Source organism: Ostrea edulis, chromosome 4 (assembly GCF_947568905.1).
Source record: "Ostrea edulis chromosome 4, xbOstEdul1.1, whole genome shotgun sequence".
Classification (NCBI taxonomy): Eukaryota; Metazoa; Mollusca; class Bivalvia; order Ostreida; family Ostreidae; genus Ostrea; species Ostrea edulis.
In genome coordinates, this window is record NC_079167.1 from 39,342,277 (window position 1) to 39,358,770 (window position 16,494).

Genomic DNA, 16,494 nt, shown 5'->3' on the forward strand with positions numbered 1-16,494 from the left:
TTGTTTGTCAGTAGTTTGCCTCGATTTAAAAACTGACTATACGCAGAACAAGCTCTTGGATATCGAATCAGTTGAGAGATATAAACACCATATGCAGGTGATAATGGAATATTGCTACATAAATATGGGAAGCTGACGATGGAGAAACTGAAATCATCCCGTTCGTCATTAAGTTGACTTGTCAGTTTGCCCTTAATATCTACTTTCAATAAAATATATAAGTATGAAGCAGAAGTGGACGACTCTGTGGTGTCTTTTATTTCGAGCTCACAGGGATATATCGAATCGACATATAAATGAAAGTTATAATTGTTAATAGACAAAATTTCATCGATATATCGAAATGTCGAATTGAAGGCCACAGCAAGAGATTTCTTCTTCTTGCGTATAAGTTTTTGAATAAATTCTGCTTCATATGAATATAGAAACAGGTCAGCTAACAAAGAAGCACGATTCGTGCCCATGGGAATTCCAACAGAATGTTGGAAGACCTGATCACCAAAGACCACAAATATATTGCCAATGAGGAACTCTAGCATATTTTTATATCAACTTCAGAGTACTTCTGCGTGGAATCAGAGTGGTGTTTAACAATGTAAGTTTTTGGATGACTGATCACTAGATATAAATATTTCCTTTTTCCATTTTTGTTGAAGAAGCAACTGTCTATGATGTCAAAAAGTCTAGTCTTTAATTTATCGTGAGGAATGGTCATGTATAGTGTTGAAAAGTCATAGGTTTTGATGTTGTTGATTTGGGAAAAGTTTTGCGATTTCAAGTTTACTGAAAGTTCTTTAGAATTTATTTAGAATCCACATTTGATCGACACCACTTCTGGCATATGTAGTCGCACAGTAAGTTTGAAGTTTCTCCTTCACAGCTGTTAATCTTTTCGTCAGGAGCAAAGATAGGGGCTTGGTAGAGCACTTACTGGATCCAGCAATGTATTTTTTTTGTAAGGGTTTTTTATGTAGTTTAGGAATCCAGTATAGGTACGGTAACTCATATTCATTCGACCCATTGACTGGGATATTAGATATGTCTAAAACTGAAGCATGATTTGAAGAATTTCCTATTTTGAAAGGGCAGTTGGAGTATAAGTACGATTACCAAAAGTGAATTAATGCCAAGTTCGTTTAAAATACAGTTGCAATAATGAGCCTTACAAACAAAGACAATGTTGTTACTAGCTTTGTCAGCTGAAACCAAAACATATTCCTCATGTAACCTATCTAATTCTTTTATCACTTCTGGTTTACTAAACACAGAAGGATAGATGGTACGTACTTTTGTTTTGATATGTCTAATGCGGGATTTAGATATTCCTCTTATGCTTTTAACACATTCTGACAATGTATCAAATTCTTCTTTTTCATATTTAGCCCATCGTCTGGCATAATCGTCGACATAATTCATAATAAAGATGAAGTTCTGTCGCCAATTAAAAGACCGAGGTTCTCTGTATTTAGGACCTTTTAGAATAAGTGATTTGAGGTCCTCATTTTCAACTATATCAGCATCACCAGTAATGACATGTCCAGCTGGACTACAGTTGAAAGAAGACGAGGAACACGTGGTTGGATTAAGTATAAGATGGTCTATATCTAGGCATTGTAAAGTTTGTTTATAATTAAACAGTTTGGATGCAATAGTAGAAGTATAGCTGTAGAAAATACAGGGTGTAGACTTGAACTTGAAATAAGTTGGAATGCACGACTGAACCCTTTTATTACGAAAAATGGTGCTTATGTTCCTTTTTTTGTAAATTTGAACTTAAGGAACTGACGGCATGATTTGGAAGGAATATCGTCCATGGCTCGTGCTGGTTTAAAGAGCCTGTGATAGGCAACATCCATAATCATAGAGTTCAGTCTATATTCAGGTGTTCAAAAATCTAAATATAGACTAGCCTTAGCTTCTTCAAATAACGTTTGTAAAACTCTCAATGGAACAGAGTAAAGTTTTGTGAGAATATGATGTGGACCTAATTGTCTGTTGACGTAAGGAAATGCAGTGCCGAAGGTCCTAAAAATTCTCTGAGGCTCTTCTACCTCAGAATGTGATATACATGTAAAGTACATACATTATTTTCCAAATATGTGATTTTTAGTCAACGACAAGTAGGACCAATTTGAAGACAAAATAAAAACCCATTTCATGTCCATGTTTTATAACAATGATGACCAAGGAATGAAAAGTTAGATATATTCTTAATATTACACCTGATACGTAGGTTCAGACCACCCTATGTCTGTTGACGTAAGGCAAAAGTGAATCAAACGTGACATCATTTTATATGAACGATGTCCATGACTGCGTTTCCGTCTGTGTACAATACTTTATTATCATTTATTGTCAGGACAGGATGATCCAATTGTTATAGTGGATCTAAGAGGGGTGGAAGGTGTACAATAGCTTGTGGACACAACATTTTCCTACGATTTACAGTGGATCAAAGAGGAGTGTTTGATAGTTTTTCATGTACAAGGGTACTATATCATATGCAACAATTACATTTGTCATATCGAAGCCGAATCTTTTCTCTTCATCTTTCTCCGCAATGCAGTGGTAAATGCACAAAGTGCAATTCATAATATGGATGTTCCTGCTCATGCTTCTCCTCCATACCATGCAGTACATTAAGGGAACGAAGTTGTAATTAGAGCTCTTTCAATTTGCGTAGTTAGGTAAACATTCGTTTTAAAACAAAAACAGACGTTATTTCTTTTACTTGTTCAGTATATTGCGATTGTGATCTTTGAGGATTGTTCCTTTCATATGTTCTATGGTAGCCTGTAGTCTGGCAGGAGATGGGACACGCCTTAACAGACTGATGAACGCTCAAGACTGTCTTGTTTGTTAATCACGAAGAGAGGAAGAAACCTGCCAAAACGCTTGTATTTTCAGAATATCGACTATCCTTTGTAAACAAAATTCCCAAAATTTCCCATCTAATTCTCGTGTCTTAAAATTTCTTGATGAAAGGCGAAAGTAATTAAGAGTGATCAATTTAAAAAGTCCTATAAAGAATATATTATTGAATAAAAAAGAGGAAGACAAAAAATTGCTAAAAAAAATCGGAGACCAAGAAGTCTTTTAAATGTAAATTACAAAATTGTTGCAAAGATTATGTCAACTAGGTTGAAATTAGTTCTGCCTAATATTATATCTGAAAGTCAAACATGCTGTATTATGGGTAAAGATATAGCAGATACGTTAGTAAGTATACATGTACGAGACATTGTTGACATGGTTGAAATGGACAATATGGAAGGTTATATTGTAAAAATAGATCAAGAACAGACTTTCGATAGAGTTAGCCATGGGTATCTCCCAGACGTGTTAAAATATTTGGTTCTGGACCTTAGTCTAGAAAAGGGATTGGCATATTTTATACATATATTTATAATAGTGTAAAATGTAATGGATTCTTGACTAAAATTCTTTTCGGTCAATAATTTTGTGAGGCAAGGATGCCCAATATCTGCTCTGTTGATAGTTTTATTAAAACCGTTATGAAAACTGGACAGGCATATATTCCCTTCTCTACTTTGTGTTCTCTCTTTTTCTCTCTTCTCTCTCTTTTTCTCTCTTCTCTCTCTTTCCTTATCTCTTATATTATTGAAAATTCCTTTCGCATATGAATATTAATGAAGTTACTGTGCAGTGCTAAATTACATGTATGTATAGAAGTGAAAGTCAAATAAAAATCAAATTATCAAAAATATCATCTCTGATGTTTCCAGGCACCTGTCGATGCCCTACTCTAAATTACAGTTGTATGTTTTATCATCTGAACCATTAAGTTGTTTAATTAAAAAGTACGTATATTAAAGGTATACCAATACCATTGTCCAGTACATGTTTCAACATGCAGATGATACAACGTTAGCTGTTAGTGATAAGAGGTCTGTTTTTGAAGCATTGAAAGTTTTTGATTTGTATGAGAAAGCTCCAGGTGCCAAAGTGAATATACAAAAGTCTGAAATAATGTGTATTGGGAACGGTATACCTACGAATGATGATAAGGATGCCCCGAGGATAAGAGAAAGAAATGTTATTAAAACATTAGGTATAGATTTCGGAAAGAATAGTGAGGAGTGTGAAAGCCTCAGCTGGAGAGACAAAGTTATGAGTATTAAACAAATCCTCTCCTTATGGAGACAAAGAAAAGTATCTTTGCAAGGCAGAATAACTGTAATCAAGACATTGTTAATATCAAAAGTATGGTATACATTTAACAAGAGTATCTATTCCGGAATGGGCTAAAAGAGATATTCAAAACGATTCTACTGATTTTTTTTTTTATGGAATCATGGTGCTCATCTTGTATCATATAAGACTATTATTGGTGAGAAAGCTCAAGGTGGTATTAGAATGGTAGATATACACATGTACGTCTAAAACAATTATCATATAGGCTAAAACATTTAATTGAATATTGCAGCTGACGATAGTTTAGATTTCTCTGCCTTTCCACATTGTTGTGAGAAGTGAAAACACCAATTTTTACCTTTCATAATTTATTGAGAAAACACAGCATATTGTACAATACACACAATGTTGGATGGAACTGGCCGCAAATTTTGTAGACGTCAAGGGAGAGAACTAGCATACCATAAATAAACGGGCAAAGTAGTGGCCGCTTAAATGTGAGTGCCTTCCTCCTTTTAAAGAGGTGGAGGGTGTCTGAGCACTGAAATGCTGCAGACCCCAAGCGGTTTCCAGTTATTCCACACATTTCCTCAATAGCATTTAACTTCCATGTTAACACCCAGCCATGAGACATCCCTCATGGTTTGATGCAGATGGGCAGACACAACAGCTGAAGCTTATACAGGGCTGATATCTCGCTTGATTCCGCTACTAACATCGATATGATGTTCCCGACCAATATTTGCCTCAGTCGATGTATATGAAATCTAATGACAGGTTATAACAACCAACCCGAAATGAAATGGTCATGCAAACTACTGAGCTTGTTCGGCATATAGTCAGTTTTTAAATCGAGGCAGGCTATTGACAAACAAGTTGATGGTACAAGGGTTTCAACAGTCTCGTATGAAGTCAGCATTTCGCAAATTATATGGTCGTTATAACGATCTAGTTCGTCAATACAACTTATCATTGGGTCAAATGCTGTCTGACGTGTTTCATACCGATTGTTAGGCCGTTCTTGGCACACTTATTTTGACTACGGATAACTCCGTTTATCTGATCCGGATATGGGGCTCACGGCGGGTGCGACCGGTCGACAGGGGATGCTTACTCCTCTTAGACACCTGATCCCACCCCTGGTGTGTCCAGGGATCCGTGTTTGTCCAACTATCTATTTTGTATTGCTTATAGGAGTTATGAGATTGATCACTGTTCGTTATCTTCGCCTTTCATATGTTAATTTTGAAATGGCAAGTGTATTTACCAATTAATTTTCTTCTTTTCCAGGATTCAAACAGTTTTTCCATTTTATTATATATTCTCATCCAATTTTTATTGTAACATTCTTCTTTATCGTGACCTAAAAATGCCTAGACATTTGACCGCTTTACTTGTAACTCTAATACCAAAAAGTTCTTCAAACTGGTTTTTCAATCTTTCAAGCAAAATACATTCAGTTTTGTTGATATTAATTTTAAAGCCAGCACTTTAACAAAATTTATTTATTTCATCTAGGGTTTTTTCCTAGAAATTTCATTATTTACCACAACTGTTAAATCGTGTGCGTTCTGTATACTTTTTATTTCAGAATTAATTATTACAACACCGTTAATGCTGTTATTTTTTATTCTAATCAGAATAATCGCCAAGATTTCTGCTACTAAAAGAAAAAGGAGGGCTGATAGGGGACACCCTTGTCTAATCCCCCTTGTCATCGAGCATATTTTAGAAAGCCATCCATTATTTTTCATTTTAAAGATTGGTTCCGTATATAGAATTTTGGTTCATTTAATAAAATTATTTCCTATTTTGAATTCATTCAACATTTTAAAAAGAAAATTCCATTCCACAGAATCAAATGCTTTTTCAAAATCTAAAAATAGTAATATTCCTTCCAAATTTTCAGTTTCACAATATTCAAATATGTCTAGTATGAGGATCACCAATAGTGGTATATTTACCTTCGACAAATAAGTGTCAATGATTTCATCTTCTATGTTTTTACTAGTGTATAAATTTTGATAAAAGTCAACCATTTCCCCCAATATTTTATTAGGTTTGTTTATCTTTTTATTTCTTGAGTTTAAAATTTCTGAAATGACATTTGAGGATTGATGCTGTTTTTCTAAGTTTAAGAAATAAGAAGTACTTTTTTCTCCGTTTTCTATCCATTTTGCTTTTGATCTTATTTGTGCGCCTTTAGATTATCTATCATAAATACAATCTAACTCCGCTCCTAAAGTTTGAAGTTTTTTTGTAATTCAAGTCTTCAGGTCTCCCAGTTTCTCAATTGCTTTAATCTTTTTTTTTAAACCGATCTTCGTTTAAATATTGAAAAATTTATCAAAAATTCTTTTACTGCGCGTTTAATTTGTTTCTTTTTTATCAATTGGGTCTATCTTTTATCTCAAAATGACATCACAATATTTTGCAAGAAGACAAAAAAAAAAAAAAACAACAACAAAAAAAACAACCAAATTTGTAGTATTAATAATGAGTTATCTATAGCTGCAGTGCTTTGAAATTGAAGTCATTTTGACGTTTTAACCCTTTGGACAATATATTAAACTGGTGCCCTTCTGATTGGTGGCTACACACAAACATAAGAGATACGAAGTCAACAGGGAATATGTACCAGTTTAGGCAAATGAGAACAGGGGATTATTTTGTAATTACTATCGTAACCAATGTGTTTGTAAACATTCTGAGGAACTTTTGGTGATTCTTTAATTTCGCCACCTTTTTGGAACATGCAAAATTTTACTAATATCTTAGACCCTATGCCTTTAATGAATTGTCAATGTTGTTAATGACGTTTTTAATTCCCTTTTTATATTTCTCATCTTGTAAGTGTGATACGTTTAATTTCCAGTACCCTGGTCCTCTCTTATCGGTTGAAATTATAAAGTGAAATTTTAAAAATATATGATAAGATATTCGAGATCCTTTGGAGTGAGTGCCTGGAATTTCTTTTTATTATCATTCCGCTAAATCTCGGACAAAGGTTATCATTAATGAAAACATAATCTATCCGACTTTTTGGATTATTATCAGCATCAAACCATGTTAGACCACCCATATCGGAATAATTTCTTTTCCCGAAATGAATTAAATCAAAACTATTTACTATGTTATTAATTAAATCTATACTTTTGTCATGTTTATCATTTAATTGACAGTTGAAATCTCCACAGAGAATTATGTTGTCGTTTAAACAATTTTTGGAAATAAAATTTTTTAAATTCTTGAAAAAATCACATCTTTTACAGCTCTTATCGGGAGCGTATATATTAACAATAGAAAATATACGACCCTTTATATCAACATTTAAGAGAATTTTTCTAAATAAAATTGAGACACTGAATCGCTGTAGTTATGGAATGGTTTTCCAATATTATATTTACTTTCATACTTTTTAACAAAGTGTGTTTCTTGTAAAAATGCAATATCTATTTTCGTTTCTGATAGCTTTACCAATGATTTGTCCTAAGATATTCTGAGCGGGCCAATCAGATGGTTTCGTGTTTTGGGTACCTGTCTGGTCCAGTCCTGTCCCCCACTTGTCATTAAAAGTAGACTCGGCGAACAGGGTATCCTTTTTAACAGATCTGAGCTTCACTCTGAATCTCTTCACTTGAATGCATTTATTTTCTATTATTTCTTTCATAACATCCTCAGAGGATTCGTTCCACTGAGCATTGATTTTCACTTTATCATCATTGCGTTTGGCGGAAAGCGCATCTGTAGCATTTTGAATTGATTTGGCGGCATCCAGGTCCCCACATCTGGGAATATTGAATTCAACAAGAAGGATATGCAAACATTACCATCATTTTATGTTGAGATGCTCAGTGCATGGTATGCAATTGAAGATTTCGTTGTTTTTAATTATAATGACTGTGATATATACAAATTCTGTTTGTTTTATAATCTAAGTTATGAATGCTGGGAAAATGTTGAAATGGGAACATTTTAACAAAGCGGGCATTACTCACATAACAGATAATACATATAAAGTTCTATATATAAACTTTTTTTTTTACCATTATCGTGTATTATTGAGATTATTCAGGAATGTAATCCAAATATCCGCGAAAACTTCATTAAGGACAATTATAAATGTTTATTGTCAATCATACCAGAAGAATGTATAACGAAATTATTTTTAAAATCAGACAATTCTGTACATGTACATCGCAAAAATAGAGGCAATATATCTTCAAATTTATTTGAACATGAAGGACATGAATTAGAATCACTTTTCCAGACCTATATAATGTTTCATAACCGAAAATTGCATTATGAAAAATTTTGAAATCCAATCTAATAATTATAACAGGTGGTTTACACGACTGTTTATACGACTGTAACAATCTTGAACATTTATTGAAGGATTTTGAGAATTCGGTTTATAATCATTTGAACGCTGATGTAGTCTATATATCAGTATTGCCACCTGAAACAAAAAATATCAATTTATTTTTATTGATTTTTTCATATCACTCTGTATATTTAGCAGATTTAGACGGAGACAAATATTTAAAAAAGAAAACAAAAAGTTTGTCAAATCCTGCTTATGCAAATATATTTTAAGAAATTATATCTCATATAATCATGATCAACTTTGTGTTGCTGAAAACGGAAATGATGTGTTCTATAAAAAAAAAATCTTGTACAGAAATCCTCTAGTCAAAGAAAGAGATGATATTTTGATGTTTATGTTTTAAATATTTTGTGTTTAATAGTTATCTTCTTAAATTCAGAGAGAGAAAAGCACGTCGACTGCTGAACCGTAGATCTCGGGATCGAGTCCAGCAGGGGTTTTAATCCTTTTTATGCCCCCGAGATCGAAGATCAGGGGGCATATTGTTTTTGTCCTGTTTGTCATCCTGTCTGAAACTTTAACCTTGCTAATAACTTTTGAACAGTTAGTGCTAGAGCTTTGATATTTCACATGAGTTTTCCTTGTGATAAGACCTTTCTGTTGGTACTAAACGTTTTGACCTTGGCATTGACCTACATTAAAAAAAATTGATATAGGCCATAACTTCTAAATGTTAAATATTTTTGATATTGCACGTGAGCATTTCTTGTGACAAGATATTTCTATTGGTACCAAGATATTTGTCGTTATGACCTTGGCCATCTTTGTAATGGCCATTGTATCATGGCTGCGGTGTTTTTCCTATTATATAAAGTGTACAATAACTGGAGATACACCAGTGGGCGGAACCATCATTTGCATATTTTTTAAAACTGTGCGGTGTAAATAAAGGTGTTGCACGTCTCATGTTAATTTCCCTAAAGGTGTTGCATGAAAGATCGAAAAAAAATGAGTTATTCAAATATATTATGAAACCAATTGGAATGTATGTCTTGATTCAATAATTTTTGAAAATATGTTTAAAAGACATGTGTTGACAAAATTAGCCAAACTATTTCGAGCTTCAATCAAGCAATAAGCGATTTATATGATTTTTAACGTTAAAATGTAGGGGTATCCCCGAATTTCAGAAAAACTGCCTCCGTGAAACAATATAAATTTAGCATGAACATGTTCTTCGAGTTTTCCTCTAAAAAAAACTGTCGCTTTGAAATTTTGTTTCACAAGGGCATTTTTTGTAAATTAAAAAAAAATCGAAACAACATCACTGGGATTATTTTCAACTTCACCTGTACGTTAATTTTCCTTAGTGATGTATGGTCTACTAAGTGGTTCAGTGGGTAAGGTCGTCCACTCCGAAATGTAAAGATGTTTTCTATTTTTAAAACGACCGGATTCGACTCCCTCACGAACACATTTTTTTCCATATTACGTTTTCCATCTAGATTTTTTTTTCTTAATTCAAACACATTTCTAGACTTTATAAATTTTTCATGTCAAATCTCTGTTTATTACCATGTGCCGAGTTTGAAATAAATTTTCAACCTGGACACTGTTTAGTTTGTGAATAGGACTTTCAACAAACACGTCGAATACAGCATGTAATACCTGTGTTTTAATAGTCAAGGCTGCTAACGAGAACTTGTATGTTTTTCTGAATGAAAGTTGTTGACAAAGGCATGGTGCCTTTTAAGAAAAACTGTTGTGAACTTTGCAAAGCTTTGGAAGAAAAACTTTAAGGCCAAACATGGTAAATAACCGTTAAACAGTTTGAGTTTATATGTATTCCAGTAGCAAATTGGTATGTTAAATCAAGTTTTACAGGTGCATGTACTTCGAATAATGTTTAACTTTATTAAAGCATATTAAACTTCCCATATTTTGTTTTGTGGTCAGAGTCATGTACAATTGCCAATTGTTGATTGTAGAAAACAATACATACGAGTATAAGAGCTTTTGGACTGTTGTAGTATAGAATAATATTTGATACACTCGTAACATGTAACCGTATGCATTGTATCTGATACTCAGAAAAAAGACCATTTAATTTTCACGATTTCAAAAATTATCTTTAGACTACATGTATAATGTATTGACACATAAAATGTATTAGGCTTGTCCCTAGTACTGGGGAATCCTTCAGGTATTTAAATGGCAAATACGAAATGAGTATAAATATTAATGAAGGTCAGTTCTACGTCCCGAGTGCTGGCACGGAGCTCCGATTAGGGAAAATTCCCACTTCGGTGCAACACCCTCTTATTGAACATTCGACTCGTGCTTCTCACTCGTCACCGCCCTTCGTCCAAATAAATCAAAATACATCGAAATAAATATACAATATTAACTATTACTTATCGGGGGGCATTTGCATTTCACAAAAACGTCTTGTTTCAGATTCCTTTGTACTAAAACTGCATTTTGTTTTTACTAAATAAAGTAAAGTTCAAAGTTTTCAATTTCAAAATATTGTTCTTTTCATCCATATCAAATTTCGCTGGTGCAGCATAACTCCTTAAAGGCTTTGTAAAATTATCTCGGGTTGCTCTTAGGTATCAGATGGGTATATCAGGTGATTTCCAGATATTCAAACGCCGAATAGTTTTACCATATAAGGTGATTGTGTTTCTGCGCTATATTCCAGGAATTGCACTGGCAGGCTTCTTCATTCATCAGAGAACTTTTACTGACAGTGGTAGGCCTAGGAACTGAAAAATAAAATACAATGGGTGACGAAGACGTTGCAGCTTTAGTTATTGATAATGGATCCGGAATGTGCAAGGCTGGATTCGCCGGAGACGAGGCCCCCAGGGCCGTGTTCCCCTCCATAGTTGGACGACCCAGACATCAGGTAATTATGTTTCCTTAACTATATTTGGAACAATCAATTTAGATTTTTTAAATTGGAATTACTACGAAAAAAGACACCACTTGGTGGTGAAAGGCGACAATTAACACTTGTGACTATTGAATTACATGTGGACTACAACACTGGTATTCATTTACAAGTCTTTGTTAGGACTTTTAAGAATTTGGGCGTGGCTGGCGACCTAGTGTGTAGGGGCGTGGCATCGTACACACTGTTAAAGATAATTGCTTATATCATAGAAGTTTCGTTAAAACTTACTTTTTTAAAATAAATCAATTGATTAACATCAATATGAATAGCGCTGAGCGGGAACCTTGTGATTCACGAAAGTATGATAAGCAGTCTCATCAGAATATTAGTCCCTACATTTCATTAGAGGCTAGTTTTTTTTATGATATTGATGATGTATAGTAAATGAAAGGTGAAGATAAGGAACAGTGATCAATCTCATAACTCCTATAAGCAATACAAAATAGAAAGTTGGACAAACATATGGATTTGAATTTTAGATTTTCTGGTCAATAGACGTGGTTTTTCTAGAAATCTTAATCGCGATTTTCTTTGTAATTCTGTATGAGAATAGTGTTGCTTGCTATGGTATAGTATGATATGCTTCGATTCACTTCATGTACACTTTAATATTGCTGAATCTGCATTTATACATTAATTTACGTTGTCGTCTGAATGGAACTCGAGTTCAAAACATTGAAATAATTCTTTTAGATGAACCAAAGTGATTATAAAATAGAACTACATCTGTTATCCATGTATATACATCAAATAAAAGTAATGCATGTACTTTTACAATTCAATTCCTAGAGTGTTATGGTTGGTATGGGTCAGAAAGACAGCTATGTAGGAGACGAGGCCCAGAGCAAGAGAGGTATCCTCACCCTCAAGTACCCCATTGAACACGGTATCGTCACCAACTGGGACGACATGGAGAAGATCTGGCATCACACCTTCTACAATGAACTCCGTGTAGCCCCAGAGGAACACCCCGTTCTCCTGACCGAGGCCCCACTCAATCCCAAGGCCAACAGAGAAAAGATGACAAAAATCATGTTCGAAACCTTCAACTCTCCTGCCATGCACGTCCATATCCAGGCTGTCCTTTCCATGTTCGCTTCCGGTCGTACAACTGGTATTGTACTGGATTCCGGAGACGGAGTATCTCACACAATACCCATCTATGAAGGTTACGCCCTTCCCCACGCCATCATGCGATTGGATCTCGCTGGACGTAATCTGACCGATTACCTCATGAAAATCCTCACAGAGCGTGGTTACTCCTTCACAACCACAGCTGAAAGAGAAATCGTCAGGGACATTAAAGAGAAATTATGCTATGTTGCTTTGGACTTCGAACAGGAGATGGGCACTGCTGCATCCTCATCGTCCTTGGAAAAGAGTTATGAACTTCCTGACGGTCAGGTTATCACCATTGGAAACGAGCGATTCAGGTGCCCAGAGGTCATGTTCCAGCCATCCTTCCTTGGAATGGAATCTTCTGGTATCCATGAAACCACATACAAAAGTATCATGAACTCTGATGTCGATATCAGGAAAGACTTGTATTTTAATATTGTCTTATCTGGTGGTTCAACGATGTTCCCTGGTATTGCAGACAGAATGCATAAAGGAGTTACTGCTCTCGCACCACCAACAATGAGGATCAAGGTTATCGCTCCACCAGAGAGGAAATACTCCGTCTGGATCGGTGGTTCCATCTATGCTTCTCACGCCACCTTCCAACATGCGTGGATCAGCAAACAGGAATACGAGGAATCGGGTCCATCCATTGTCCACAGGAAGTGCTTTTAAGTGCCTTTCTTTCTATGAACTTTTAAGAACTCTTAAAATATTACTACTATACATATTTTCATATAATGAGACCATAATTGTTCATCCTTTATACATTTTTAATCCTTTGTTAAACACTTTATATATTTGTTACAATCTAATAAATTCATAAAACAAGAATTAGTTTCGTCAATGAATCAAAGGAGAGATACGAATTTAACTCGGAATACTTAAAGACCCAATTTTAAGTTACCACCCCCAAATTTTACCTGTATGGTGATCGATGGTAGGCAGCCTGTCAATCAAACTTTTAACAATAGATAGGGCAGGTCATACAATATATTACGTTTTCGGATTTGCATGTCATGTTAGAATTTGGTGTTAATTTTTTGCCGCATTTAAGAATTTTTTCTCTGCCTTCCTCTAGATGATTACATGTACCGCAACGTACAATGCCCTACTTGGGGTACCTGTAAAGTGCGAAACGAAACGAAACGAAATCTACCGAAACGAAACGAAACCCACCGAAACGAAACGAAACAGATTGTATAACCGAGCTCTTTTAATTTTAATAATTAAAAATGGTATCTTAGGCCCCTGTGAAAGTTACCATATATAAATAAAATTCGCCTCCCCTTTGATGTAGGCTTTCGGCTTGACTGTTACAAAGTTTTAAAAGTTGGAAAGGGGGGAGTAAGCACAAAGTACATATCCGTAGTTGATTAAATGCCATGTACAATTAGTTTCGGATCCATACATTTCAGAACCGAGGGTTACAGTCTCAGAGATCTGGGGAAACACACTATACGAGGGGTGGGGTCGCCGACGTTGGATCCGCCTTTGGGCATAGATACATTGTTTGAAGAAGCTGGTGTCTGAGAAAATTGAAAGCAGGAAGAGCTCTTAACCTCTTATTTTATCTCTAACTGCTGAGGTGCGAGTACTTTCAATAATGGAAAAACTATATACATTTGGGATGTTGCTACGACGGGGAATTGAAAACGGGACGGAAAACGGATTTTTTTTAATCCAATAATATTATGAGGAGGTCGGCATTTTGTAAACTGAAAAGGCTTATGAACAAGGGGATTTTAAGCAGAAATCACAAAGAGAACGGGAGGACATATTCAGAATCCACCGTTTGATATACTACATACAAATACACAATATCCACATATATACATATATTTGTCTTTAGAGCAAAAAACACTGAAACATGTATTTATGCCCAAAATCGGATTCAATGCCGACGACCCCATCCCTCGTTTAGTGTGTTTCCCCAGACCTCTGACCTGTGAGACTGTAACCTTCCGTTCTGAAATTTATGGATCCGAAGCTAATTGCACATGGTATTTATGTACTTTGTGCTTACCCCCCCCCCCCCCCCCTTTCCAACTCTTAAAACTTTGTATCAGTCAAGCCGAAAGCCTACATCAAAGGGGAGGAGAATTTTATTTATATATGTAAACTTTAAAAGGGGCCTAAGATACCATTTTCAATTATCATAATCAAAAGAGTTCGATCATACAATCTGTTTCGTTTCGTTTCGGTAGGTTTAGTTTCGTTTCGGTGGGTTTCGTTTCGTTTCGGTAGATTTCGTTTCGTTTCGGTAGATTTCGTTTCGTTTCGTTTCGATTTCGTTTCGCACTTTACAGGTACCCGCCCTACCTGTAATGAAAACTATATCGGACAAACCAACAAACTTCGCTCATCTGAGCCATCTTAGCCCTGTCGTTCATTGTCATTAGGTACATGTAAAAAAAAAAAAAAAACAAAGTATAACAAGGTCTATATACAAAATATAAAAGCCCTACCTTAAATGATTCAGGAGATATTAAATAGATCAGGGTTTTTCAAAAGTAGGTCAAACTCCAAGGTCAAACACATTGTGTCACAAAGTCTTGCCGAAGAATCTATAAACAGGATATGAAAGTCCTACCTAAATAGTTCCGGATATACTTAATAGGTATGTTTTCTAACAAAAGGCCCATGGGCCACATCGCTCACCTGAGTCACCTTGGCCCATATCTGAAGACTTTCCATATATATTTGCATGTAAAACCTTAGTCTCTATTATGGCCCCAACTACCCCTGGAGGCCACGATTTTTGCAAACTTGAATCTACACTACGTCAGAGAGCTTTTATGTAAATGTCAACTTCTTTGGCCCAATGGTTCTTGAGAAGAAGATTTTTGAAGATTTTCCCTATATTTGTATGTAAAACTTTGACCCCCCCCCCTACTTGTGGCCCCACCCTACCCCCCGGGGACCATGATTTGAACAAACTTGAATCTGCACTATGTCAGAAAGGTTTTTTGTAAATATCAGCTTTTCTGACTCAGTGGTTATTGAGAAGAATATTTTAACTATATATTTGTATGTAAAACTTTGATCCCCCCCCCCTTGTGGCCCCATCCTACCCCCTGGGCCATGATTTGAATAAACTTGAATCTGCACTATGTCAGAAAGTTTTCATGTAAAATTCAGCTTTTCTGGCTCAGTGGTTCTTGAGAAGAAGATTTTAACTATATATTTGCATGTAAAACTTTGATCCCCCTTGTGGCCCCATCCTACCCCCGGGGGCCATGATTTCAACAAAATTGAATCTGCATTATGTCAGGAAGCTTTCATGTAAATCTCAACTTTTCTGGCTTAGTGGTTCTTGAGAAGAAGATTTTTAAAGATTTTCCCTATATATTTGTATGTAAAACTTTGATCCCCCTTGTGGCCCATCCTACCCCTGGGGCCCATGATTTGAACAAACTTGAATCTGCAATATGTCAGGAAGCTTTCAGGTAAATTTCAGCTCTTCTGGCCCAGTGGTTCTTGAGAAGATTTTTAAATGACCCCACCCTATTTTTGCATTTTTGTGATTATCTCTTCTTTGAAAGGAACATGGCCCTTCATTTGAACAAACTTGAAAGCCCTTCACCCAAGGAGGCTTTTGGCTAAGTTTGGTTGAAATTGGCCGAGTGGTTTTGGAGAAGAAGATAAAATTGTAAAAAGTTTACAACGACAACAACGACGACAGACAATGGACAAATTTCCATGGAAATTTTGATCAGAAAAGCTCACTTGAGCCTTCTGCTCAGATGAGCTAAAAAGTAGGTCAAAATCAGAGTTCAAAGTCACAAGGTCTAAGGACATGATATGAAATGGAAGGTCTTGCCATAAGAAATTTATAAAAGATATGGAAGATCAATCTTAAATAGTTCAGGGAATATTGTATAGGTCGGAATTTTATTAAAAGTAGGTCAAACTTCCAGGTCAATGTCATAAG

General features: G+C 35.3%; 1 protein-coding gene across 2 annotated transcripts; it reads left to right on the forward strand.

Annotated features, from left to right (window-relative positions):
• Positions 1–7,393: 7,393 nt before the first annotated feature.
• On the forward strand, positions 7,394–13,394 carry LOC125669559 (actin-like). Of its 2 annotated transcripts, XM_056162601.1 has the most exons (3): positions 7,472–8,016; positions 11,187–11,393; positions 12,231–13,394. In XM_056162601.1, the coding sequence occupies exons 2-3, from the start codon at positions 11,268–11,270 to the stop codon at positions 13,233–13,235; spliced, it is 1,131 nt and encodes a 376-aa protein (XP_056018576.1). In that variant the 5' UTR covers positions 7,472–8,016; positions 11,187–11,267; the 3' UTR covers positions 13,236–13,394. The 2 variants fall into 2 exon arrangements, with proteins under 2 accessions (XP_048760106.2, XP_056018576.1); XM_048904149.2 differs by having other exon boundaries at positions 7,394–11,393.
• Positions 13,395–16,494: the final 3,100 nt, after the last annotated feature.

Bases quoted from the DNA above. Each gene is read 5' to 3' on its own strand.
- LOC125669559 (XM_048904149.2), top strand. From the start codon at position 11,268: ATGGGTGACGAAGACGTTGCAGCTTTAGTTATTGATAATGGATCCGGA. The intron at 11,394-12,230 runs GTAATTATGTTT...TTCAATTCCTAG, and splicing joins TTGGACGACCCAGACATCAG to AGTGTTATGGTTGGTATGGG.